Genomic DNA, 26409 nt, shown 5'->3' on the forward strand with positions numbered 1-26409 from the left:
AAATTCATCATACACTCTGCACACGGTATCACAATGAACACTGTGACTATTTCTCTAATGCTTTGTAAACTCTGAGAGCAGGGCTGTCTTTATTCTCCAGCCTCTAGCACTGGTCTGGCACACAATAATTATGTGTTTAATATACAGAATGGACTTCCATTTTCTTGAATGTAAAATAGAGTAATTGAGATCCAGGGGTGGTGACTGTTAGATTTAGGAGCAAGAGTAAAGAGATAGAAGGCAGGAAAAGAACAGAGTCTGATCTGACCTCAACAGGTGAAATTATGAGCGCGCGTGCGCGCGCGCACACACACACACACAAGGGGGGGCGGGTTATGTCAGAGAGAGAGCCTTCATTCTCAGGAATGAAGGGATCTCCCAGAGGAAGAAAACCTGCTTGGTTCTCTACATAGGAACGCATGGGGAGCTTGAGAATGAAGTTAACGCAGCTGTTAGGAGGCTACGTGAGGATCTCCAGTTTCTTCTCACTGGAATTTTCTGCTTCAGGCAGGACAGATTATCTTGGGAGGTAAGCTTCCCAGCAGACATTCCCCTCTGAGTTGAGCAAGGTCCGCTGTAATCTCACAAGAATCCTGTTTGGCTATGGAAACTCTATCAATAACCCAGGACAGTAATATCAGCAGGTAGGAGGTAGAGGCAGGAGGATCAGGAAATAATGGGCATTCTAGAGAGTTAACGGCCAACCTGGGCTACATGAGATGTCGATTTTTTATTACTTATTTATAAAAGACTAAAGCTACTTGACTTTTAAGATCAAGAAGCTACAAATCTGGTGCAACAATCTCAAATTTGCAGGAAACCCTTTTGTTTTCATTGCTCTAATTCCAGACCTCGCAGGATTTTTACCGGTCGGAAGAGCAGGGACTACAATTCCCATGAAACCTCTGGGTACTAAGTAACGCCTGCCAGACGCAACCAGGACTGCATTTCCTAGCGAGCCTCCGGACGCCGCGTTTACGTCGACACTACGTCGGAAATTCGGTTGTTAGATCAAACTGCGGTGCAGCAGGCTGCGCAGCAAGTACAGAGGTACCACCCTTGGGTTCGGAGACGTTAGGGCTCTGACTCAGCCAAAAGGACCAAGTTGTCATATTCCCTTTTTCAGCTCCCGGCCATGCCTTCCCAGTCCCCTTAGTGCCTAGCGCTCTGGCCGATCAGTCGCCCTTGTCCCTCCTCTGTCGGCGTAGAAGCCGCGTTAACCCGCCACGCAGAGCAGAGGCGGTTCCAGGGTGTGCTTGTCTGGGGTGCGTGGGAAGGGTGTGTGGACTCAGTCCGGTGTCCTTCATCTCTCCGCAGCGGATGCTAAGTGCGCGACTGGCCCGGTGCATGGTCTCCATGGCCACGCGCGCATGTGTGTCGCGGGGCAGCGCGGGATCGGCGGCTGGCGGGCCAGTGGAAGCCGCTATCCGCGCCAAGTTGGAGCAAGCCCTGAGCCCTGAGATACTGGAGCTGCGCAACGAGAGCGGCGGCCACGCAGTCCCCGCAGGCAGCGAGACGCATTTCCGCGTGGCGGTGGTGAGCTCTCGTTTCGAGGGGATGAGCCCCTTGCAACGGCACCGGCTGGTCCACGAGGCACTATCGGAGGAGCTGGCTGGGCCGGTACACGCGCTGGCCATCCAGGCGAAGACCCCCGCCCAGTGGAGAGAGAACCCACAGTTGGACATTAGCCCCCCCTGCCTAGGTGGAAGCAAGAAAACTCGAGGGACCTCTTAATACCCGGATTGGGAGAACAATGATCCGAATGAGAATAAACTACTCTATCGCTACTACCTTATTCTTTGATTTGTACGGACCAGGACCTCTGCCCCTTCTGCTAATGTACACCAAGCAAAGGCAAAGAAGCTTCTGGTGAATGCTAAGCTAGCCCAGGGAGAGAGCAGCCACTCAGGCTGCCCGGTCCTGATGAGTGGGAAAGGGCCATGATAATAAAGGGAAGCTGGCGCATGAGGTCAAACGGTGCTCTTAATACCTGTTAAATTGGAGCTACGTGTTGTTGGATGCAGGGTGGGGCCTGCATGACTCCACGGTGCGCTTGTGTGTCAGAGGGTAACTTTTGGGTGTCGCTCCCACTGTCGTCGTACAGTTCTGGAATTGAACTCAAGCAGGCTACCAGGTTTACACAGCTGTTAGGTGTTACAGGCATTCTTTTTCGTTTTGTTTTGGTTTTTTGTTTTTTGAGACAGGGTTTCTCTGTGTAGTCCTGGCTATCCTGGAACTCACTCTGTAGACAAGGCTGGCCTCGAACTAAGAAATCCGCCTGCCTCTGCCTCCCAAGTGCTGGGATTACAGGCGTGCGCCACCACTGCCCGGCCTCCCTACGGGCATTCTTGTGAGAAAGTTATCTCTAGGCTAGAGAAGGGATTCATGAGAAAGTGAACTATTTGGGTTTTGGAAGGAACCAAAATTAACCCAGAAAAGAAGGAATTCCTCCACTTGAAACAGGAAAAGAACAGAAATAAATATAAACATGGCCTAGGTTTTCAAGAGAAGCTCAGATAATGTTCAGAAGTTCTTTCTGAGAAAAGCTTGTTGAACATACCTTGTTAAACATACCTGGGGCTGAGGACATGGCTCAATGCCAGAGCACTTGACAAGTTTGTGTGACGTCCTGGGTTTAATCCCAGCAATGAAGATATGTGTGGATGAGTGTGTGATCTTGTCCATTTCTGACAAGAAATAGTTTCTATATTGGACCTATTTGGGCAGTAGAAGGTTATTAAAGGCCTCAAGAGCCCATGCAGTGACACACAACCTATAAGCACTAGAAGCAGAAACAGGCAGATATTGTTGAATTCAAGGCCACCCCAGGCTAAACAATGAGACTAAAAAAAAAAAAAAAAAAAAAAAACAAAGGAAAAAAGAAAGAAAAAATGTAATGCAGCTTGATTAAAGCAGCAATGGACTTGAGTGAGAAGAACTAAGGACAAGCTGCAGGCACTAGGAATTCCCAAAAAGCATTGCTTAAAGCTGGGGGGCCAGAGAAGTGGTATAGCACTTATGAGTGCTTTCTGCTCTCCAGAGGATCCAGGTTTGATTCCAAGCATCCACTTGTGCCTCACAAAGGACTGTAACTCCAGCTGCAGGGGACCTAAAGCCCTCTTCTGACCTTGATGGGTACCAGGCACATGTGGTGCATATATACATATGCAGGCAAGATTCTCGTGCAAATAAAATGTTTGTTGTTTTTTTGCAAGAGTAACAAAGGCTCTTAACCTTCTAGAGCCAGCACAAGTAAGCCAGGACATTTTATTTAAACAAATAAAATGAAGATGTGAGGTACCCCATTCCATAAGTTGAAAAGAGTGGAGACTTGCTTGTTTTAGCCCTGGAGAAGGAATAGTTCCTCCAACACTACCTTCCCCAGGCGGTCAGGATGGAGAAACGTGAATGGAGAGGCAGGAAGCGGACACGCCACTTTGGGTTTTAAGGGTTGGTACCCTTTATTTTTCAGCAGTATTTTTCATTTCATTTTTTCACATCAATGGAATTAGGTTTGGGGTTCCTCAGGAGACAAGAAGGTGGATGTGTCTCCCTGGGGATGTAGTAAGGGAGACGGCTACGTCCAGCCACGGAATGGTGAGGGGAGGGGGCGTACACTCACACACTGGGCACTGGGGGAGAAGGCAGTCCTTTGAAGTCCTTTGATCACAGACACTAGAGTTAAACAGTCACCACCTGGTTCAGTATTACAAAATCAGAATGGCCTTAGGGCTGAGGGCACCAGACGCAGCATAAGGAGGGTGAATTTGGATTTTTTTTTTTTTTTTTTGTGGTTAGTTTAACTTCCTTTTAACTTTTTTTTTTTTTTAACATTTTACAAACAGCTAAAAACTACAACACGTCACAGCTACGGTGGGAGTGGGAAGAGAGTACCAAAGAAAGCAGCCACACAGAGTAGGGTAGGAGGGGGGCAGCTCTACCTACAGAGGCTGTTCTGTGGAAGGGCAAGATGGGGAAACTGAGGCTTCTGGTCCCTGCATTAGGGGTCCCTCACGACCCAGCCTTTTTGAGAAGGTTTAAGGGATGGACCCCTGCTTCCTGCCCCTGCCCCAGCTCCTTGTGCTTTCAGATCTGCTGGTTTGACCATACGCGCCTGGTTATCCTCCCTTTCTTTCCTCTGGTCCACCGCCTGTGCAGACAGGTCAGATGGGAGGGCTATGGCTAGTGGGGAGAACCTCTCTAGAGGAAGGAGAGAGTGAGTCCTTGTCAGGTGCCCTCAGGTCCCCCAAGGCTTCAGGACTCATCCCAGCCTGGCCTAGGGGTTCTGCTTCCAGCCCCAACACAGATACAAGAGCCGGGAGGTACTATAGAAAAACAATGTTGTGTGTGTGTTCACTGAAACTACTACTCTTGGCTTATATTTGAACAGTATAGTGGTACCCCTACCCCATGGCACACACATACACACACACACACACACACACATACACACACGCGAGTGTATACATCCACACACAGCCCAGCTAAGCTGCCTCAGAACTTACATATAAATAAGAATCAGAAAACTAATTCCATAAAATCCAGGCTTCACACTTGTAGCCTGAATTGAGGTGAAAATGGAGGCCAGAGGGCTGAGGTTTATTGCTACGTCCCAGCATCCTTGGGAGGTTAGAGGGCACCCAAGGCCTTCCCACTCAAGAAGTTCTTTTGGTCCAAGCCTCAGCCCCCATTATAACTCCATACCTGTGGTTAACCAGGGCCTAGGCAGAGGGAATGAAGGGGAAGGCAGAAGTTCTGGAACCCCTGGAGCAGGGAAACAGCTCCCTCGCTAACACTGGGGGAGAGAAGGATGCAGCCCAGCCTTCTCCTTGTGCAAAGTTGAGGGTGGCAGCAGGTGAGGAGTACCTCATCCCAGAAGTGGAACGAAGGGACCTTCCCTGTAGTCCCTGTCCATCAGGGTCACACACATGCACACAGGCACACACAGCTAAGACACCAAACACAGGGGAGTGAGGACCAGGACAGCAGGGCGGAGGAGGAAGAAAAGGAAGTATTGGTCTCACAGTGTGCCTGCCATCCCTAAAGCCCCTGAGACACCCCCCATCCCTCACTGCAGCACCTGTCCCCGGGTCTCAGGCAGCTTCAGAGCCAGAGAGCTACCAAGGGCAAGAGCAGCCGAGGCAAAGAGAATAGGAGCGGCCTTGGTGATCCCCACAAAGGATGTGAAGATGCTGATTCCCAGCACGGCTGCCAGCTTACACAGGGCATTCAGGAAGCCAAAGGCGGTAGTCCTGCTCAGTGCCAAGCCGCATGGCGGTGAGGGCCCAGAGGAAGGAAGATGGAAGGCAAAGTGGGGTAAGACAAAAGCAGTGTGCAGGAGCAGGAAGGATGGATGGAGAAATGACGGGAGGGGGTGGGGCATACAGACACATTGGGAGACAAGAGAGAGGAGACAGAAGCAGAGGTTAGTAATTAGCAGTTCCAGAAGCAAAGACAAAAGCTCCCAACTGTTAAGGAAAAGCTCAGCAGGGATGTGTGCCCTACCCCTAACAACACCCTTACCCTTCACCAGACTCTTATCCCTAACAATATTCTGTCGGCTCTCCTCCTCACTTCCCAGTCCTGTAGCTCCTAAACCTCTTCCCCTGCCCCCGCCACACTCCAAACTACCTCTTGTCAGAAGGGTAGAGTTCAACGGTCAGCACGTCCAGCGCGTTCCAGGATGCAATGCTGACTCCCCCGAAAAGGCAGAGCAGAGCAATCATGGCTGACTCGCTGTTCCCAAAAGACAGGAAGAAGCAGGACACACAGGACAACACACTGGAACCAGCTGGAGCCAGGGGAAGAGACAGCACTGAAACCCAGCCGTGGCCCAGCTCACCAACTTTGAGACAACCCCAGATAACTGTTTCCCATGGTAGCCAAAAGGAAGGCTTTTTGATGGTCCTCAACCCTTGTGTTTGTCAATACGAGTTTCAGTAGCAGCCATTTTACTCAACACCAACTACGAGCTAAGTAACAGGATGTTTCCTATGGACCTATCTGAGAAATCAGCCTTCTGAGAGAGGTGCCATTTCTTCTATGAGAGGTGCTAGGTTACAGGTGCAAGCTCACAGGGTGTAACCTGTCCAAGGTGGAGCTGAACCTCAAATCTATAACCTCAAAGTCTATACCCTACTTGCCTACTGTCCTACCTATTTCTTTAACCCTCCAGAGTAACTTCTATGCCGGGTCCACCCCCATTTTTCAGCACCCCTAAAGAAAACATGAGAGGGGAAAGCTCACTGGCCAATTTCAGGGCCGGGTTTCCACAGCTGGAGGCGAGAAGCCACCTGACAGCCCACCCCAGCCCCCACCCCAGCCTCCGCCCCAGCCCCGTGGCTACTACTCTGCATCAGCCAGCACCCAGCCCTCAGCCCCTTACCAAGCATTCTGAGCCTGCCAATCTTGTCCATGAGCAGAGCAGACACAATATTTCCAGGAAGCACAGCCAGTGTCCCCAAGAAGCTGACAAAGTACACCATGTAGGCACCTTCGCCCGTCCCTGTCACATCGAGGGGGCAGCCTTCTTTATTGTGCAGGAACGTGCTGTTCACCAGACGGCTGTTGACAAACTTGTACTCAAACAGGTCTAGAAGATCAGGACACAGGGGGAGCATGAGACCTGCTACGTCCGTGGAAGTTAGCAGTCGGAGCTTGCAGCATCAGCACTGACACTCGCTGCAAAGCATCCAACATCACCGTGGGAACTAGCAGTCTTCTCAGAAGAAGGACAATAAGCAAGAAGCATGCATGGCACGTCTGAGCTTTACTTAGTCTTTGTTTCTTGTTCATCTTTTTTGTCCACCTGAACTGGCTATAAACAGAAGCCCTGTTGCTGGCCTAGGAACTGCTTCTGAGAAAACATTAAAAATAAGTTCTAAAGTCAGTCTCTCTGTCTATCTCCCTGTGTCTTTCTATGTCTCTCTCTCTGTGTGTCTCAGTCTCTGTGTCTCAGTCTCTGTGTCTCTCTCTGTCTTTGTCTCCCTCTTCCCTGACCCCCTCTTTCCTGCAAAGTGAGGAAAGCTTACACAATACTCCATTTAGAGTTGGGATGTTAGCAAGGCCGTGGTGGCTCACACATCTGATCCCAGCACTCTAGAGGCAGAGGCAGGCTGATCTCTGAGTTTGAGGCCAGCCTGATTTAGAGAGTGCGTAACCAGGACATCCAGGCTACACAGTAAAACCTTGTCTTGGAAAAAACCAAAGCCAAAACAAACAAAAAAAGGAGATGGGGTGTTTCAGTTGAGCACGCAGAACTCAGCCTTCAGCCATGACCAGTGACCAGTCAGGCTTTTGTTTCTTTTTATCTCTTATATATTTTCTAAAAGATTTATCTTAGGATTTTTTGGTTTTGTTTTGTTGGTGTGTGTGTGTGTGTGTGTGTGTGTGTGTGTGTGTGTGTGTGTACACGTATCATAAACTCTCAGGAACCAGAAGACAATGTTAGATCTTCTAGTCCCCTAGAACAAGTGTTACAGGCAGGTGTGAGGTGCCTGATGTAGTTGCTGGGAATTGAACTCAGGACCTCTGCAAGAGCAGTCAGTGCTCTTAACTGCTGAGCCATCTCTCCAGCACCGTTTTTAAAGGGTATTGTTGTTGTTGTCTTGGGTTTTGTTTTGTTTTTGCTTTTTAAAACAGCTCTCATGCAGCCTAGCCTGGTCTCAAACTTGATCTTTAGTGGACTTGAACTCCTGGTCTGGTCCTCTCGCTTCCTCCACCTCCAGAGCACACCACCATAATCAAGTTAGATTTTTTTTTTTAAAATTACTAGGGATTAAGCCTAGAGAGCATCACAGGAGTTGGGCAGGTGCTCTACCTCTGAACTTGCCCCTCTCAGCCCTTTCACATTTTGAGGAAGGACCTTACAAAGTCACCCAGGTTGGTCTTAAACTGTCTCTGTAGCTCAGACAATTTTCAATCCTCCTACCTCAGCCTTCTGAGGAGAGGGATTGCAGGCCTCTCTGAGGCTGAGCTAAGAAGTGGACTGACACCATGATTCTCAGCTTTTTCCTTATTAAATATTCCTCGTATTGTCTTTTTTCCCCCCAGTTTACCCTCTTCAAAATTACATTAACATTACCTCACTGAAACTTTATATTCACAGATAAAGGTAAAAGAACTCAAAGTTTTCTTCAGATAGTGGATCCCAGGAAAATACCCATTATATTTCCCAAATCACTGGTGGTTGCCAGTAAGCAACCTCAGGGCTCCAGGGCACTCTCAGCTTGAGAACCGGAAGCTAGGGGATGAGGGAGCCTCCTTCTCCCTTCATCAAAGCCCTCGGGCTGACACCCACTGGCCACCTTACCAGTGTTATAGAACACAGTGTTGATGAATGTGCAGTTGCGGAAGAATGTGTTGCTGGATGTAACATCTTCAAAGTAACACTCCTCAAACAGGGAATCCTCAAAGGACACTGACTTCAGACGCAGCCCGATGAACCTGCAGGACCAGGATGATAAGACACGCCCCCTCACCGCTCGCGCCCCGCCCCTTGTAGTGAGACCTAGAGCCCTGATTATACATAGGCTTGGCCCCAAACCACCTTGTCTTGAGCTCAGACTCATCAAAGAGAAGGAAGTCGGAGGAAGAGGGGAATGCGATGTGGAAACATCCCCCACATACTTGTCATTGAAGTACTGTCCCCCTCGGTGGATCTGATTCTCCAGCGTGAAGTTAAATGTCACGTGCTCTACGCGCTCCCCTGGGAACACTTTGGTTCGGGCTGCATAGTCCACAGCCTGGAGATGGCGGATCATGTCGGGAAACCAGACAGTCAAACCATAGTAGCTGGGGAGTCAAAGGCATGGAATTAGGCAGGGCAAATGAGACACCAGGACCCTAATCAGAGGGGCAGATGGACAGTAAGGGCATGCTTACCCCCAGCCTCATCCCATACATTCTCCATCCAACTACTGTGGTTCTAAGGTCTTCTACACTACCCATTATACTCTCCTTCCCATTCTCTCTGAGGATTTAAATCCCCACCCCACACCGCACCCCGCCAAGCTCCAAACGTCCCTGTAACACAGCATCCTTACCTCACTCTGGCACCACCACACTAACTCTAACAGCTAGTTTTATCTATTCCTGACAGAAGATAAACTAAGACCAGAACACATCTCCTTATCCCAGTACATTGTCTGGTAAAGACTGATTGCCTGTCAGTTTGAATTACAAGTTTGATGACTTAATTAAATAGAGAACCTAGATAAAGCGTCGAAGGATGCCGACAGATAGCACCCTCCCTCGTGATGTGCCTCTTCATCTCCTGTCTCATCTCTCTGCTTCAGCCACACACAGCCACCACCAACACTTAGCCTCCCTCACCTGAAGGACATGGTGAACCATACGCCCATCATCATCAGAGTGATGCGCCGATACTCCGGACTGAAGCAGGAGAGGAAATTCCCCCAAACCTACACAGGACACAGTGAAGGCAAAAGGCGGCCACACTAACGTCTACCTATTGACCTCCAATTCTTGCTTTTTCCACCTCCCTCAGTTCACCTTGACCCTCACCCCGGCTCAAGCCCTCCCTTCTCCACCTCCCCCACTCCTTCTGTTGCTCTGCCGTTCACTCTATCATTACCTGACCCCCCAGGCTCAAAGCCCGTACTCCCCAGCGCTGGTACCAGGTTCCTGTGTCAGACTGGATCTCAATCAATTCATCCTCCTGATGGATCGTTTTAATGTGGGTTACCTGGGCACAAGAAAAGGAGTGAAGTGTCATGCACTCCCAACCCACTCCAAGTGTCTCTTTCTCTCAGTAGCAAAATGGGAGGGGGGGCAGGAAGCGACATAATGCCCTCAGAAGGTCATTGACCTACAGTGTGGTCTGAGACACCCAGGAAATGGGTGACATCTAGAAGGGTCCGAGTGGGGGCTGGGGGGTTGAGTAGGGAGAGTCGTAGCTTACTGAGAAGACTCGCTCAGGATGGCCCTTGGCTCGCATGTTGGTGTCATGAACCTGCTTCAGCACCATCCAGGCTTCGTCATGCTTCCCATTCTAGAACACATATGTAATTCCCAACATGCAATTCAGGGATGCCAGACCCAGTGTTACAGACCCCGCCCTTCAATCTGGCTTCCTGAGTCCCAGCTCTCCCCCCACCACCCTAATCTATGGTATATACATTAGCCCAAGCTGGAGTACAAGGTCTGATGAAACTTGGTCAAGACTTGGGATGAAGGGTTTGTATGGAAACAGAGGCCAGAATAGATCCTTGGCGGTTTCTCCAGTAAAACATAAGGGAAAAGCCTAAGGCGAGAGAAATGATGGCCACGGGAGGAGCCACACCCCAATCTGCTGGAGCCAGGAATAGCCGGATGGGAGATGTAAAGGGTGGGTCCCAATTTGAACCTGCAGAATTGTAAGCCACCTGTAGATGAGCAGGTTTCTTGGTCTCTCCAAACCCCTCAGGAGACACATTTTAAGACAAAGGAAGCAAGATAAAGTCCCCCAGAGTTATGGGCTCATGTCGGAGGAAGCGGTCACAAGAGTGCACCAACCTCACAGCAAGCATTTTCATCCCCACCCCCCCGACTCCCCAGGGAGCAATCCATTCACCTCTAGGAAGAATCGAGGACTCTCAGGCTGCGTAGTCAGCGCCCCGATGGCAAACACAGAGGGAAAGGCACAGACGAGGACAAAGACCCTCCAGCTGTGGAACTGGTAAGCAGAACCCATCTGGAAACTCCATCCTGGAAGACAGTCACAGAATCAGCAGAGCAGCTGGAAGCACAGCAGAGCTGGGAGGACTGAGAGTCTGAGAACAGCTTACCATAGTGGGGGATGATGGCCCAGGCCATTGCAGCTGCATACACTCCCCCAATCATCCAGAACATACAGAGCCAGCTCAAGTGCTCCCCACGTTTCTCCTGGGCCAGAAACTCCGAAAAATAGGAGAAGACAATGGGGATGGAACCGCCAATCCTGGACATTTCAAAAGTAAACATTAGGAAACAGCCATCTTCCAGATCCCTCACCCTAGTGCTCTGGGTCCTCAGCCCCCCCAGTGCCACTTTATTCTCATCTCATATACTGTCCTACTAGCTCTTTTCGCCACCAGCCACCAAGTCACTATTCTTGGGATAGCAGGTAACAGGCAAGCAAGTCTCGGATCAAGGGAAGAACAAGCATTAAACCCTAAAAGTGGCTAAGAGTTGGGAAGGAGGCAAAATCACTGAAGAAAAGGGAACTGAGGTTGAATGTGGTATTGCATGTGGTGATCCCAGCACCAGGCGCAGAGGCAAGGCGAGGATTTCAAGTTCTAGACCAGCCAGGAACTTGCTATATGTAGCAAAATTCTATTCAAATAAAAATTCAAAAATAAAACAAAACAAAACAAAAATCCTTTGAGATGGATGTTCACACCTTTAATTCCAGCATGTGGGAGGCAGAGGCAGGCAAGTCTCTGAATTTTAGATTAGCCTGCTAGAGAGTCCCAGGCCAGCTAGGAACACTCTGTCCAAAACAAAACAAAACAAAACAAAAACAAATCCAAAAACCAACAACAAATGGAGACAGTGCAGGTGCAGGCAACGGAAGACTTCAGATTAGGCCAAAGAGTGTGTCAGCAAGCTTTCTTAACAAACTCAGGAAAAATAAACATTCTGGGAGGGGTAACTCCAGGGTGTGCACGAGCCCAAGAGCAAGGCCCAGGCCCACTGGACCTTTGTGTAGACAGCTCAGAAACAGAGGCAAGCTGAGGGCCCCCGGGACAGAGCAGGCATGGATGTCAGCAGCAGGCACTGGACATGGGAAGCTGGCCTGAGGATGGGTAGGGAGTGGGAAAGTTATTCATTCACACAGTTCACGCAGATTTAAAGTATACCCAATATGCCTCACAGTGTGCCAAGTGTATATTACAGCAGTGACCAGCTCTGTCTTTAAGGGTTTAGGATGTAGACACTCACCCAACCCCAGAAAGGAGGCGGCAGAAGAGGAAGGTGCCATAACCCTGGACGAAGGATGAGAAGAAGGCGAAGACGCTGTTGACTGAGAGCGAGATGAGCAGACACTGTCTCCGACCCAGCCGATCAGCCAGGCCTCCCCAGAGGAAGGCCCCCACCATCATGCCCAGGTACACAATGAGACCTGCAGAGAGGAGGAAACCAGGAGGAGGGGCTTGAGCAATTCTCCCATCAGTTTTGTATTAGAGCCCCAACTCTAGGGGCTGAAACTCCTGTAGCAGAATGGCTCTGAAGAACTTCTAGGAGCTAAGTTTACCCAGAGATAAGAGGGAGGGCAAATATTTGAGAAAAACACCCCTCACTTTTGCTGCTTCCTCTTTCTTCCCTCCCTCTCCCTCCCCCTCTTTCTTCCTCTCTGTCTTCTTCCCCTCCTCCATCTACTGCACAGAATACTCATCCCTAACTCACCCAGAAGTGAAATGGATCTGCGTAGATTCCTAGACACCACCCCCACCCTCTCTGTCCTCCCAGTTTGTTTGTTTGAGGACATCGTCATCGTCATCATCATCATCGTCATCGTCATCATCATCATCACTGTCATTGTCGTTGTGTTTTAGACTGTGTCTCACTGTGTTGCTCTGGCTGGTCTGGAACTCGCTGTGTAGACTGGACTAGCTTCAAACTCATATATCCAACAGCCTCTACCTCCTGAGTGCTCGAAGTAATGATGTTCACACCACATCTGGCTTTTTCTCTCAGTTTTGATGCCCTCAAAGAAGGCGATCTCATGTTCCTTGGGGAAAAGGCTCCAATACCAAGCTTATCCTTTATCTTTCCAGCCCCAGTATTTAGGATCCTAAAATTTCCCCCAGTTTTTTGTTTCTTTCCTAAAACCAGAATTGGAATTGATTTTTTAAATCAACTCTAAAGCTTTGCATTTTGTCAATGTCCAAACCAAGTCCAGAGAGAGAAAGAGAGACAGAGTCAGACAGACAGACACACACACAGAGACAGAGAGAGACAGAGAGAGACAGACACAGAGAGAGACAGAGGCAGAGAGACAGAGACAGAGAGCTCTATGGAGAAGCCAGCCCTCTATAATTTCTCGGTGAGCATATGGGATTTCTCCTTCTAGATTCCTGTCAGGAAAGGCTACCAAAGACCTTCCTGGTCCCTAGACACTCCCATGTCTGAAGTGTCCTTACCCACATCACTCCAAACAGACCCTCCCCGTATATACCAAGGCATTTCAAAGCTGACTTGTTCTGCAGTCAGGGAAAGGCAACTCAGTAACCCGATGGAAGACTCTGAAGACAATTAACAGCAGCCCAATCCACCACGGCCACATCCGGCAGTTACGCAAAGTACCACCCACTCAGACACCAGTGAAAGCCCCAATCCAGCTATACTCTCTCTTTCACACACAATTTCATTTACCCAACCTCCAGAAGAGGGTGTCCACGGGGGGATGGTGTGTGGAATGTCAATGGGCCCTCTAGGTACAGCTTGCAAAACTAGTGGGATGAACGGGGTGGTTCTCTACAGCAGGGTGCTTGCAGGCTTCTTACCTAGCATGCCTTTGTTGGAGTCCGACAGGCACATGTCTTTCTCAGCACTGGGCAGCACAAAGCCCACCACAAAGACCTCTACACCATCTGCCATCAGCGCCAGACCCAGCACGAAGTAGAGTGTCCACTGGAAGCGGCCATGACCACACTCCCGGAGGATGGTTTCATACTGCTGAGCCAATTCTTCCCGATCTTTACGCCGCTGTGCCTCCCCACGACCCCCAGGGGGACCCTCCCCATCACTCAAGCCCCCTCTCACTCCAGCCAGGGGTGCCCCATCTGCCATCCGTTCGCCTTTGCCCCCAGACTCTGCCCGGGGGATGCCCTGATATTCTCCCTCGTAGATCTCATCATCCTCATCGTGGCCCTCAGTGGCATCACTAGAAGCGCCACCTTCCTCCTCATCCTGAGCTCCTTCTCCGCGGTAATAGCCGTCAGCAGGGGCAGGGAAGTCGTCATCGTCATCCTCCTCCTCAAAGCGGGAGTAGGACCTTCGGGAATACTCATCCTGGACTCTGTCGAGGCCCTTCACCACCTTCTTGGCCGCGTGCTTCTTAACTTCCTTGGCAATATCTTTGGCCCCACGGATGAACGCTGCTCGATCTCGGAAGCCTTCTTCCATGGTGGGTGGGGCTTTGGGTACTTCACTAGATCTACCTTACTCTCTGCCTCTTTTTCAACCCTTTGCTCAATGAATTGGAGGGGGTCAAGAAGACCCTCTCCCCAGATGAAATGTGTTCCAGTATGTTTGGGCTCAGACTAAGAGGAACTAGGGCCTGGCCAGTGAGGTCCAGATGGGGCAAAGGAAGAACAGAACTTTACCGGGTTCACCAGGGTGAGTGGGAGAGGGAGATGGGGAGTAGGGAGAGGACTTGGGAAGAGAGAGCCAGGTTGGAGAAGCTAAACTGAGGAGCCAAGATATTTCAGGGAGGACTGCCTATTTTTCTTCTGGGAGGCTCTGGAGACCTAGGAAAAGGAGAGAAAAAGAAAGCTCACTAGACGAGTGAAGAAGAACTGGTATGGGACCCTCTCAACCTAATACTTCCAGCCACCAGCTATTAAAGAGAAATGATTATCTGGGCCAACCATAAGCCAAAGTAAAAGTCCCTTTTACTTTGGTGCTGGGGGTAGCAGATTCACGGGGTTTTCTCCAGAATCAGTCATCTATCTTCTGTTCCTCCCTAACTACTGCCCACATCCATTTTGAAGAAAACCCAGGAAACAGGAGAGACAAGAATTTCCTGCTTTAGGCTCCTGGGGAGTTCTGGCTGAGACAGTACTTGAGGATAAAGTGCAGAAGGACAAGCCTTCCGACCAGGTTCCTCAGCCCGCTGATGGATCTGAAGGCAGGGCCTCCACTGTTCTTCCCTCAAAGTCTTCCAAGGGAGATTTCTCCCAACTTAGCCGAGTAGGTAAAGCTCACCCTCCAGAGGTAGATCCTTGGGTTTGGCACTGTATGAGTTTGACATGGCTCCCCTGACCCCTCTAATTTAAAAGAGGAAAGTGGGGGCTTAGTGATACAGCCCCATTCATGCTTACCCCAGGACCTGGCACAGGAAAAGTAATGAAAAACATTAGCTCTAGTGTCGTGCTGACAGGAACATAAGGAGATGCCCCTGCATCTCCTAAGATCCCTTAGCAAAGGCACGGATGCCAATTCTCTGGGGTGGACAGCAGAAAGGGACACTATCAAGGAGAAAGCTGGTCAGATGCGAAGCGCATGACATTTGAAGTCCCCAACCCCCTACTTGCTCCCTGCTGATGGGCAGGCTGCCCCCATTTGCCTGAGCCTCCGTGTCCTTCTATTTAACTTGGTGGTAACTGAATTGGGAAAATCCACTTCTCAGAGTTGTGAGGCTTAACCTCACAGAACTATTTTATCAATATTAGTTTGCTTCCTCCCCTATTACATGGAGAAAGTATGAAAGAAGCTGCCCAACGAAGGGTCAGATTTCTCTGCTGATGCCCAGGATCCTCCCTAGAACTTAGTCTGGGTTTAAACTAACTTCAACAGCTGGAATTAGGCATATCCTTTGTAAGCCAACAGGACAAGGACCCTAAAGTGGAGACTTGAAACCTAGGGAGAAGGGACAAGAAGGAAGATCATGAGTGAAGAGGGGAGGCAGCCAGCTGTAACCCCTTTCTTCAGAATGTCACATATAGACCCCCTCTGCCTGTAGGGTAGGAATAGAAATGACTGGTTGAGGTCACATTTCCAATGAGAGTCTAAGGTCTATAGTTGTGTCTCATTCTTCCAGGGTCCCCCTTCCTAATCTCCCTTAATCCCTCTGGTTCTTCAAGAGTCAATGAAAAAGGAGTCCATAAATACCGCATTGCGTAGGCAGCTGGTGGAGAATGAAGGGGACCAACCCCACCCCCTAATAAGACATCCCCAAAGGGAGGCATAAGATAACCTCCTTCAGGGCAACAGAGGACACAGGCCTAGATTAAGAGCAATAGTATTCCCCTAAAATAATCCTCTACTCCCATCCAGGCAAAGCCTTGACTAATGTCACACACACACACACACACACACACACACACACGCTAGTGGAAAAGGGTAAATAATGCCATGTCATTCAGAAAGACACACTGGCAAGGACAGATGTAAGCAGTGAGCAACAGTGATCAGAAACAGTAGCTCAGTGTCACCTTTTCTCCATGGTTCAGGGACCAGCTGTCCTCAGCGCCAAGGCCGTTTGTGTACCTCACCTTTCTTTCCCAACCATGATCTCTCCTTCCTCAAACCCTGAAGGAAGATTTGGACCCAACAGGAGCTGCTTCTCATGCCTGTTGCCATTGTTTACCCCTCAGCCGTGAGTGTGGGGATAGGAAAGGCTCCCCCAGCCACAACAGCACATTGTGGCTCAGCAGCCAGCTCCCCCGGGCCAGCAAGCCCAGGCGGGAGAGAAGGAAGACAAATTCTTTGAGCTGGTGAGGAAGTCGTGCTATATTTAGCCCACGGAGCAGCACAGAGTGGCTGAGCCTGAGAAAGAGAAACAGCACTGGGAGAGGTGGAGTTAAAGGAGGCCAGACTGGGATTTACCAAGTCCTTTAAGGCTGACTGGCTTCACCTGACCGGAAGAAACATGTCCAGATTTTCTACAGAAGGTGGAAAGGGCATGTGGAAAGGGCTTCATAAGCAAACCTTTCGAGACAACTGCTCAGGTCCAGACTAGCCCCCTAATCAAAGCCCTTGCTTTGAAGGCCACCCAGGTTTCCATCCCATCCCAGGTCATTAAGAAGTGACAAGGTCATGAAGAAGCAGTTATTGATCAGAAGGTTCCCATGGAAAAGGACAAGGGACAGAAGGTAGGGTGTGGGGGATTCCAGAGTGCCCCCCCCATCATGGCTTGATAACTGACCCTCCTACCCCTCTGCAGGACCAACAAGACTGAGCCTCACCCCTACAATCTACCCGTGGGTTTGGAAGATGGGAGCATCCAGTTTTGTCAGCCCGGGGGAGTGGGGGGGGAGAGAAGGTGTCAGCTGAGAATGGACCCGGAGAAATGCTACAGAGAGGCCAGGGATGTAGAGAAAATGCTTCACCGGCACAGGCTTAGGGACCGCCTCTGCCAAGATCGCAGAGACCCCCACCCCCACCTAGCCTCAGCTCGGGTACCAGGCATGAGGCCCTGGAACTGATTACACTGCTGTTCCCACCCCTGGTCCTGCTGCTGGACAGGTCCCCACCATCATTCTGCACCCCTCCCCTGACCCCCTCAGTAAGTGCCTCCAGCGCCAAGCCCCAACACCTGGTTGCTTCCCATGTCTGTCTGCCCAGTATTTCATTCCTTCTATCCTTCACTGAGCCTCTACCCCCTAACCCCCACCCGCCAGGCAAGAGAGGCAGTACTCATTCTCTGGCCCCAGCCAAGGTCATTTACCATGGGGGGGGCACATACATCAAGGTGAGGAGGGGATGGAGTTTGAGGGACCCTCAGCTTACCTAACAGCCCCTCACCAGGTTTATGTAATGGGGACTTTAAGCTAAGGTAGAAAAAAAATCCTTGCATATATATGTATATATGTGTGTATATATACATACAAATACATATATGTGTATTGCACATATATATTTATTTATTCAAGTACATTCTCGAAGCAACTGAAATACCCCATACCACCATCACCACCGCCACCCTCACCCCTACAGCGGGGACAGTCACCCTCCCCATAAGCAAAGCATCAGAGATAAAATGGCTGCAAGGCTAGACGAGGATGCTTCTGCCTGGGGCGGGATGGAGGTGAGGGGAGAGGGGTCTCACCTGAGCTTGGTTCCCCGGGTCAGGGAGTCCCCGGGTGAGGGAGGGGGTCCAGCCACACGGCTGAGGCGGCAGCGGCAACTGCTCCTCCCGGTACCAGGGGAAGCGGCACTGCAGACCTGCCCCCCGCACGCGCTCCGGCCCCGCCTCCGACCCTCCCTCCCCCGCACCAGTGAGCGGCGGGAGAGACCATTGTGGGGGGTGGGGGGTGGCCAAAGAAAAGATGATGGGGGGACTTAGGACACAGGAAGAAAAGATGAAGGAACTGGAGGGGATTGTCAGGGTGACAGCTGGAAATGTCAGTCTTTCTCAGCCCCTTCCTCCCTAGCAAAAGACGCCGGGAACTGAAGGAAGACACACACTAACAGTGGTTAGGGGAGTACGTAGAGGAAATAGACAGGAGGTGATGAATGAGAAAGCACCTTCCTTTGCACCCAAGCAAGGATGAGAGAACCCAGGAGTCCCAGCTCCCTCCCCTTCTACACTGCTCCCTGGAATTAAAAACCCTCTCCCAACCCCACAGCTTGGACCCCAGGTTCACCTGGCTATGTGAGAGAACAGAGAGAGAGAGCAAGGTGTGGTTTCTGTACTCAACGGTCAGAGTCAGTGACTCCTGGGTCCCTGTCATCTGTCTCCTCCAAAACCAGTCCAGACTGTTGATGTACAATGTGGACCTCCTCCTCCCAATCTCCACTCAGTTGCTGGTAGCAGAGGCTGGTGCTGGAGAAGGAATTTGTCAGATCCACTGGACAGTTTCCTCTCCAACCACTCTCTCCAGTGACTCAAAAAACAAAAACCCATCAATTACCAGCTCCCTCTTTGATGTGTGTGTGTGTTGGCTTGGGTTCTCCTTTTCTCCAGTCTTTTTATTGTCAGATAACCTGGACTGACAGATCAACACTTGGAGACTGTTTTGCTCCACAATTCAGAGGGGCTTTCAGGAGGTACACCCTGAACCAGTCTACTCAAGACCTTGGGATTGTCTGGAAAGAGCACTGACCAAGGCATATCCCAGATTTCCACTTCTGGTACACCGTTGGCTTTGCCCAAGTCCCCTGTCTCTGTGAACCACACACAGGCTTCTTGTCTAGAAAATGGAGTGTTTCGGACCAGGTGTCTTTTTTTAGCTGTAATACCATATGAATCTATTCGGTTAAGTGTGGGTATAGGCTGAGAGATACTGAATACAGAAGGCTGGCAGCCTGTGTGCTCAGAGATTTCCCAGATGCCATTTGACATGGTAAATTTACTACACTAGAGATGTGGGCCTAAGTTTTGTAGGACCCAATTTTGGATTTTGGAAATGTATGGGTCAGTAAGGTTCACAATTACTGAAAGTCATAATAGACACTAATTTACCCTAAAGAGCTACCTTTCCCCTAGACTGAAGATTTATGTGTCCAGTGCACTCTCCCCCTTAAGCCAAATCAGGACCATGTCTATGTATAAGTTACACAGTGACATTGCTGAGTGAGAGAACTTGTATCTTTAATGGCATCTGGCCATCCCCAGTAGGATGTCAATGAATCCAAAAACTCTCCTGGCAACAACTCTCTGCCCCACCTCTACGAGCAGGGAAGCTTTGCCAATGCTCTAGAAGTACTCAGAGTCTGCTGGCTGGAGTGCTCTTTCCAGGATGGTACTTGGAAGAGCGCTGCCCACACGGGCCTCGGGGACTGGCCTTTTACTAGGCTTTTGTCGATGAGCCTTCTTAAGGTGTAATACATCTTTTAAACACATCATTCCCCATTTTAGGTTACAGGCAGGCCTTGCTGATGGAAGCTGTTTCTCCTCTTTCAGGTGATTCTGCACACTCTGCACTGATATATTAGCATCTCAGAAGACATACAGGACTCATCAGCCAAGGGTGGCAGCACAAGCCTGTAGTCCCAGCTAATCAGGAAGCTGAGGGAGTTCCATGCCTGTGTGGGCTACAGAATGAGTTTAAAGGCATCTTAGAGCCTGTATCAAAATAGAAAGTACAAACAGGGCCAGGGATTCAATCCCCAGCACTGCAAGCAAAAAAGGGGGAAAATAGAACGTTTCTTTTTAAATTCTGAGGGAAGACTTAAGTACTTCAGCACGTCCACTTGCCCAGTCCCCTGGACAGGGTTCATCCAGTCTGGTTTCTACAGGCTCTCAGGTTCTGTATGGGGTGGGACACTCCTGGCGTCCACTCGTGACTTCCTTGTCCACATCAGACAGCCCCACAACTTTGCTAGGTTGTCTGTTGGATGAGTCTCACATTAAGATCTCTACTCCAAACCTGTCTCCACCTGCCTAGTCAACCTGGATGCCTCATTAACACACCAACCAGGGCAGCTCATATTCCTGAGCAAAGAGCCCTTGGCATCCTCCCTTTTACCTCACTGTTGTTTTGAAGGGTTTACATGGTCACCAATGAAAAAGAGCCGAAAAGCACTAAAACCTCCAGGAGCCCAAGCTGGCTCTGACCTTAGCCAGCCTCCACACTGCATCCACCCCTCACCTTTCAAGATAACTCCAGCCAGGAGCATGGCAACCTCCTGATCCCATCATTCTATTGACAGGCTGGAAGACAAGGCTGGCTGAGTATCAGTTAAAGCCCCTGGGTTAGGGTTAAGCTAGATCATCTTTTTAACTCTGGCTTGTCCTAGGAACTCACTATGTAGGTCAGGCTGGTCTTAAACTCAGAGATCCACCTGCCTCTGCCCCTGCCAGTGGCATGCACCACCATGCCTGACTAGTAGGAGCATTACAGGTATCACTGTTTTCCAAAGGAAGTCTTCCTGAACATTCAGACCAAGTCAGACGTTCTGGCAGGAACAGGTGCTGTGCTCATCCTGGTCACTAGCAGCGCCTTCCTAGGAACCATAAATGTTTAAGTGAAATCGTTTGGAAGAACTGAGCATGTGAACAGAATTGGGAATCAGATATAAATGTTATTTACTGAAATAAACATTTGCTCTCCTTACCCACTTTCTCTGGCAATTATTTAAGACACTCCCATGGCTCCAAATGAAAGCCATTGTAACACCACTCAGGAGATGAAGCTTCCACTGAGCATGGTAGCACATGTCTTAAATCTCAGCAGAGGCAGATCTGAGTTCATGGCCAGCCTGGTCTACCTAGTAAATTTCAGGAGAGCCAGGGTTACGAAAACCAGCTCCAACCGAGGGGGGGTGGGGGGAAGGCACAAAGCTTCCCCTCCATATTTTAATACTTACTTTCCATTGGTTGGTCATCTATTTTTTAATTATAAGAGAACATACACACACATATATGTACCACTCCCTAGATAAGGGTGCATATCACATATATAGGCAAATATACACATTATATACTTAACTATGACCTACACATCTTTTACGAGACTGTATCATCTTTTCCCCTCTGGTGTCAAGGACAGAACTCACAGTGTGCAGGATGCACCGCCCGCCGCTGAGCTGCATTCCCAGCTCCTTGGTTGTTGCAAAGCTGCAGAGCTCTAGTGTGTGGACTTACCAGCTCATCCAACCAGCCCCTCAATGACAAGACTTTCCAGCTGCACTCCAGATAGTGTTACAGTGGATACTTTTGTGCCTGTTACTCTTTGCTAACATAACATCAGACATTTTATTCCTGTTGTTAATGTCCCCATATTATAACAGAAGATAAGCTCTATTCCAAGTGCAGCTGTCTGGTGGTAAGGCATGGCAGTGCAGCAACATTCGAAACAAACCCTTACAATGTAAACAACGTCCCTCTTTTGTACTGTTCCACCCACAAACCCTGGCTTCTCCTAAAAGAACTTCACTGGAGAACAAACAAGAAGCATACTTTTATTTTTCTATACACGTATAAAGAAATTAGGACCAACATTGTAAAATAAAAATCAAGAAAATCCCCTGTGGAAACATGACATTGGAATGGGGACAGAGTTGCTGGGAGGGGTCAGTACATTAGCCCTGGTGAGCTACAGCATCTCTGATTGGTCCATGAAATGAAGATACAGGGAAGATAAAAGGCAACAAAGGATGACAATTTACTGAGGAAGTGGGCCCCGAAGTGGACCACGAGGTGGAACTGGGGGCCGTGGAGTGGGTCTGGGTGGAGGGAGGGGCCCCCGCTGGTAGCCATAGGGAGGGGGTCTTGGAGGACCAGTGTATCCATGAGGGGGCATCAAAGGAGGAGGCCCGCGCATACCATGAGGAGGCATGGGACCTGGGTGACCTGCAGGAAGAAAAAGAAGTTAACAAAAATGAAAACAGGAAGCAGCTCACGTTGAGATCAGTAGGGATGACAACAGGAATATGGGAAGTCATGACAGGGCGATAGGCAAAGCTGTAAGAACACATGCAGGAGCTGCAGCTTGATGGTGCCTGCCCTGTAACCCGAGCACTTGGGATGCTAAGGCAGGAGCAGGAGTCACCTGGGATACAGGCTGTCTGCATGTCTCTATCTTGTCTCTGTGTGTAGATAAGAAATGGGCTAGTGCCCACTCACCCATGGGAGATCCAAAAGGAGGCCCTCGGGGAGGCATGCCCATCGGAGGAGGACCAGGATGAGGCATTCCAGGAGGTGGCCGAGGTGGTGGCTGCCCCCCAGAGCCTGGAGGCCCAGCATGGGGGTGCCCTAGGCCATGGGGGCCATGGTGGGCCAGCTGCATCTGGGACATCCCTATGAAAAGAAAACACAAAAGGAGACAGAGGACAAACAAGGTGACACCACCCTTACCCCTTCCTACAGTAAACCCAGCCAGCTTTATATGCTCTTCATTTTCCTTCCATGATTTTTTTTAATCAATCTTTGTCTGAAGGTGACTGACAGCAGTGACTAAAGTAGTCATGCTGCTAATATTCCTCCAAGTTTATTTAGCACATCAGAAATATCTTTTCTCTTGGTGTGAAGAAAAAAGACAATGAAATGTGCATTCATTTCCTTCTCTGACTGAAGCATAGAGATGGTGACAGCCAAGTATAAAACAAGCAGAACTCTTGCTCTCTATGTGACAGATATATGCCTGGGCAAAGGCTTAATTCTAAAAGGCCAGTAAGAACTCCTTAGGAAGATCAGGCCTGGTAGCACATACCTGTATTGCCCAGCAGGCTAAAGGTAGAGGCAGAAGGATCAGTAGTAGCAAAAGCAAAGTTGAGATCAGTCTGGGGCACATGAGACTTTGGTTCAAAAACCAAACCAAAACAACTAAATTATAAGAAAAGAAAAATAAATAAAAGAAAAGAAAATTTTAGCCTGTTACAGCAGCGCAGACTTTTAATCCCAGCATTGGGGAGGCAGAAGCATGTGGATCTGTGTGAGTTTAAGCTAGCCTGGTCTACAGAGAGTTCCAGGCCAGGCCAGCCAGGGCTACACTGCAAACCCCAACCATCCAAAAATAGTCCTTAAGAAGACAAGAGAGTTATGTCAAGTGCTGCAAGCAGAAAGCTTGGCATGTGCGAACAACAAACAGTAAACACGATAATGCCCGTAAGCTCGGCCACCAGGAGGACCTAAACACCAAGAGCTGACACTGAGTCCAGGTTTTCTTCTGTAAGCAAAGGGAACAGAAGAAACTTAAGGAAATGTCTATGAATACCCTGGAAAAGTTACCCAGTGAAAGTAGATCAGAGACAGAGAACCTGAGTCAGAGTGATAGGAAGTGAAGTGCAATCTAGAACACTGGCTTGTGACAAGCGATAGAAACATAAGCCAGACTTGCTATGCAAAGTGGAGGGCAGAACAGACAGAGCCCAGAGTTGAGAACTGGGCTCCTACAAGCGAGAGCTACTAAAGATGGTGCTGGAAAGAGAAAAGAAAACTGTGGGTTGAGCATCAGCCCTTTCTAGCCTGCCAAGAACCTCAGACCAGAGACCCAGGACAAATCAGAACCCTCACATTTAACACTACAGATAAACACAGAAAAGAGAACCAAACACAAAATCCACACAAACAAAAAAGGAGCTGATCCGGGTTGCTCTGGTTGACATTAGAAAATCCAGAAATACCCAGGCCTTTAATCCCAGCACTTGGGAGGCAGAGGCAGGCGGATTTCTGAGTTCGAGGCCAGCCTGGTCTACAGAGTGAGTTCCAGGACAGCCAGGACTACACAGAGAAACCCTGTCTCAAAAAAACAAAAGCAGAAATGTCTTCTAGATTTGGCAACCTTGGAAGCAGAGGAGAGGCTAAGAGTTTTGCCAAGTACGAGCTGTTCTTCAGAAGTTATTGTTTTCTGAAGGAAAGGAGGGCTCTGGACTATTTCCATCCAAGACAAGGAACGCTGGAGACAATGCACCACAGCCCTTCCCACAAGCTCAGCTCCCTCCTGGCACAGAGCACTTACCTGGATGGGGCATCCCACCTGGTGGGAAGGGGTGAGGATGTGAATGGCCATGGCCAGGATGTCCAGCCCCTGGAGTTCCTGCTGCTGGGGGGCCATGTCCTCCAGCTCCAGGTGGCATAGGTGGTGGAGGCATGGCTGGGGGTATCCCAGGAGGGAGGGCTCCAGGAGGTGGCACTGGAGGTGGGAACGAGCCAGGAGGTGGCATGCCTGTTTAAAAAAAATAAAAGACAGTCAATGGTAGTGAGGACGGAATGTCTTGCAGAGCTCCTCCCAGCGTGCCACACTTCAGCGTCCCGAGGAAATCCAGCAACTTCTTCCCTTCCACCAGCACTCCTCACTCCTTCCTCACCGCCCACTCTTCCAGGGCTGCTTCTGCCCCTCCCCTCCCTCCCAGAGCCTCACTGGCATGGTCTGAACCACAAGCTGTACCTGGTGGAGGAAGCCCAGAACCCAGGGATGAAACCACAGGATTGGGGGCAGAGGGCGGAGGGGGTGCATCCGCAAACAGCTGATGAGGGCGGTCAGCCTGGGACAGTGGGTTCTGGGCTGCCAGAAGTCGTTCAGCTGCTGAGCCATGGCGTTCACCCTTCGAGTCCTTCTTGAAGGCATACGACACAGTGATAGGGCGGTTACACAGGTACTGCCCGTTCATGGCCTCAATTGCTGCATCCGAAGCATCAAATGAGGCAAAATTAATGAAGGCATAACCCTTGGAGTTGCCTGTGTCAGGGTCCCGCATAATCTTGGGGGTCTGTAAGATGACTCCAAAGGCGCTGAAAGTATCATAAAGCAGCTTTTCATCAATTTCTGGGTCCAGATTTCCGATGAAAATGTTGGCTCCTACATCCAGGTTTTTGTTGTGAGCCGAGGCCTTGTTCACCCGTATTGGCTTCCCGTAGAGTTTGATCATGTTCATGATCTTAATGGCGTAGTCAGCATCTTCCTCACTCAGGAACTCAACAAAGCCATAGCCTGGGAATCAACGGGACATTAACTCACCAGCCTCCACATACAAAGAACAGAACAGAACAGCTGGGTGGTGGCCCATGCTTTTAATGCCACCACTCAGGAGCTGAGGCAGGTGGATCTCTGAGTTCGTGAGCCTGGTCTACAGAGTGAGTTCCAGGACAGCCAGGACTGAGAACCTCTGTCTCAAAAATAAAATAACAAAAAAGAACATGATAGAAGAATAATTTTACTTCGATAGAGAATGGTTCCAGTAACTAGTGCAAAGAGAAAATATTCCAGAAACTAGAAACTGAAGCTTAACGGAGAAAAACACCTTTAGATTGCTCATTCCAATGAGGCTGTGATCGGAGCTGAGACTCTTCAGGGGCTGTTAACCCGAGACGAGGTTAGTTCTCCCCCAGTACTCACCTTGGTGCTGGCCAGTGACTCTATCCTTCGGCATGTGGGTGTTGACCACCGGCCCCGCCTGGAGAAAGAGCTCCCACAGCAGTGGCTCACTCACTTTCTCGTCCAGACCTCCCACGTACACCGTGGCATCTAAAGGGAAGAAGCAGGAGGTAAGAAGATCGGGAGTAAAAAAGAAAACAAAAACCAAAATTTGGCATTCTTGCTGATTCTGTATTTCCGGGAGATTTTTGTCTTCCTGGTAGAGGGAGTATTTAAGGGGACTGGATCCAGAAGCATCACTCCTCACAGGCCTCGGCCTGCACCCGATCTCGAGGCCGGCCAGGCGCCCAGAGGTCGGTCTCACACCGGAGGGATCTCGTCTTCCACCCAAGCGGAAACGCTGCTGGCTCTAATCTGCCCTCCACCTCCCTGGCCCCATCTTGGGCTCCTCTCTTCCAATTACCCTGATTCCGTTCGGAGATCGGTCCGGCAGCCATGGCGAAAGGGCTCCCGCCGTCTCCAAGCAGCAGCACCGCCCCCTGACCTCAATTACTACTTCCACTTCCGGGCCAAGGCTCGCATTGGGCGGGGCCGGAGACAGGGGAGGGGCCGGAAGTGGTCGCGGCCATCTTAGGAATCTGATTCGTGTGTGCTGGAAGCTGGGGCTGCCGCTACAGTCGCGGCGGAACAGAAGTGCTCAGCCCGCCTTGATCAGTTAACTAAAGCTCTGAATGCTTCCAGACGGTTAGAGGATCACACTGCTCCCCAAGCCCAAATTCAAATGCTAAACCAGGCTTTGTATGTTCTGTGACGCAGAGACATGTGCTAGGCGAAGTCACGCCACATCCAGGGCCAGGACTGCCTTCAGAAGCAGCCTGTTAATAAGGTCCACGTTCGTGCAGATTCGCCCTCGGCCTAAGCTTGAGCTCGAGGTATTTTGTTCTCCCCTAAGTGTCAGAGCTCCGCTAATCTTGGGAAATCTGGGACACAAAACCGGATGGGT

The 26409-nt window shown here is 49.9% G+C and overlaps 3 protein-coding genes and 1 non-coding gene across 6 annotated transcripts; 1 reads left to right on the plus strand and 3 right to left on the minus strand.

Moving 5' to 3' along the window:
- Positions 1-947: 947 nt before the first annotated feature.
- Bola1 (bolA family member 1) lies at positions 948-1968 on the plus strand. Its single transcript, XM_028789819.1, has 2 exons — positions 948-1050; positions 1318-1968. Exon 2 carries the CDS (start codon positions 1321-1323, stop codon positions 1732-1734), a length of 414 nt encoding a protein of 137 aa, XP_028645652.1. The 5' UTR covers positions 948-1050; positions 1318-1320; the 3' UTR covers positions 1735-1968.
- A 1468-nt stretch (positions 1969-3436) lies between these two features.
- Positions 3437-17867, minus strand: Sv2a (synaptic vesicle glycoprotein 2A). 3 transcript variants are annotated; one of them, XM_028789800.1, is made up of 13 exons: positions 17756-17867; positions 13488-14453; positions 11923-12103; positions 10788-10939; positions 10574-10707; positions 9923-10012; positions 9596-9706; positions 9334-9422; positions 8629-8793; positions 8312-8445; positions 6386-6592; positions 5632-5791; positions 3437-3696 (listed from the first exon to the last, which is right to left on the minus strand). In XM_028789800.1, the coding sequence occupies exons 2-13, from the start codon at positions 14107-14109 to the stop codon at positions 3690-3692; spliced, it is 2052 nt and encodes a 683-aa protein (XP_028645633.1). In that variant the 5' UTR covers positions 14110-14453; positions 17756-17867; the 3' UTR covers positions 3437-3689. The 3 variants fall into 3 exon arrangements, with proteins under 3 accessions (XP_028645633.1, XP_028645635.1, XP_028645634.1); XM_028789802.1 differs by having other exon boundaries at positions 3437-5252; XM_028789801.1 differs by having other exon boundaries at positions 3437-5791.
- A 3664-nt stretch (positions 17868-21531) lies between these two features.
- Sf3b4 (splicing factor 3b subunit 4) lies at positions 21532-26126 on the minus strand. Its single transcript, XM_028789745.1, has 6 exons — positions 25870-26126; positions 25428-25556; positions 24480-25022; positions 24051-24257; positions 22217-22390; positions 21532-21943 (listed from the first exon to the last, which is right to left on the minus strand). The coding sequence occupies exons 1-6, from the start codon at positions 25901-25903 to the stop codon at positions 21756-21758; spliced, it is 1275 nt and encodes a 424-aa protein (XP_028645578.1). The 5' UTR covers positions 25904-26126; the 3' UTR covers positions 21532-21755.
- On the minus strand, positions 22518-22644 carry LOC114640775. The gene has a single exon (XR_003714197.1). It is a non-coding gene; the product is annotated as a small nucleolar RNA SNORA19 (small nucleolar RNA).
- Positions 26127-26409: the final 283 nt, after the last annotated feature.

Source organism: Grammomys surdaster, unplaced genomic scaffold, assembly GCF_004785775.1.
Source record: "Grammomys surdaster isolate TR1022 unplaced genomic scaffold, NIH_TR_1.0 125849, whole genome shotgun sequence".
Taxonomy (NCBI): Eukaryota; Metazoa; Chordata; class Mammalia; order Rodentia; family Muridae; genus Grammomys; species Grammomys surdaster.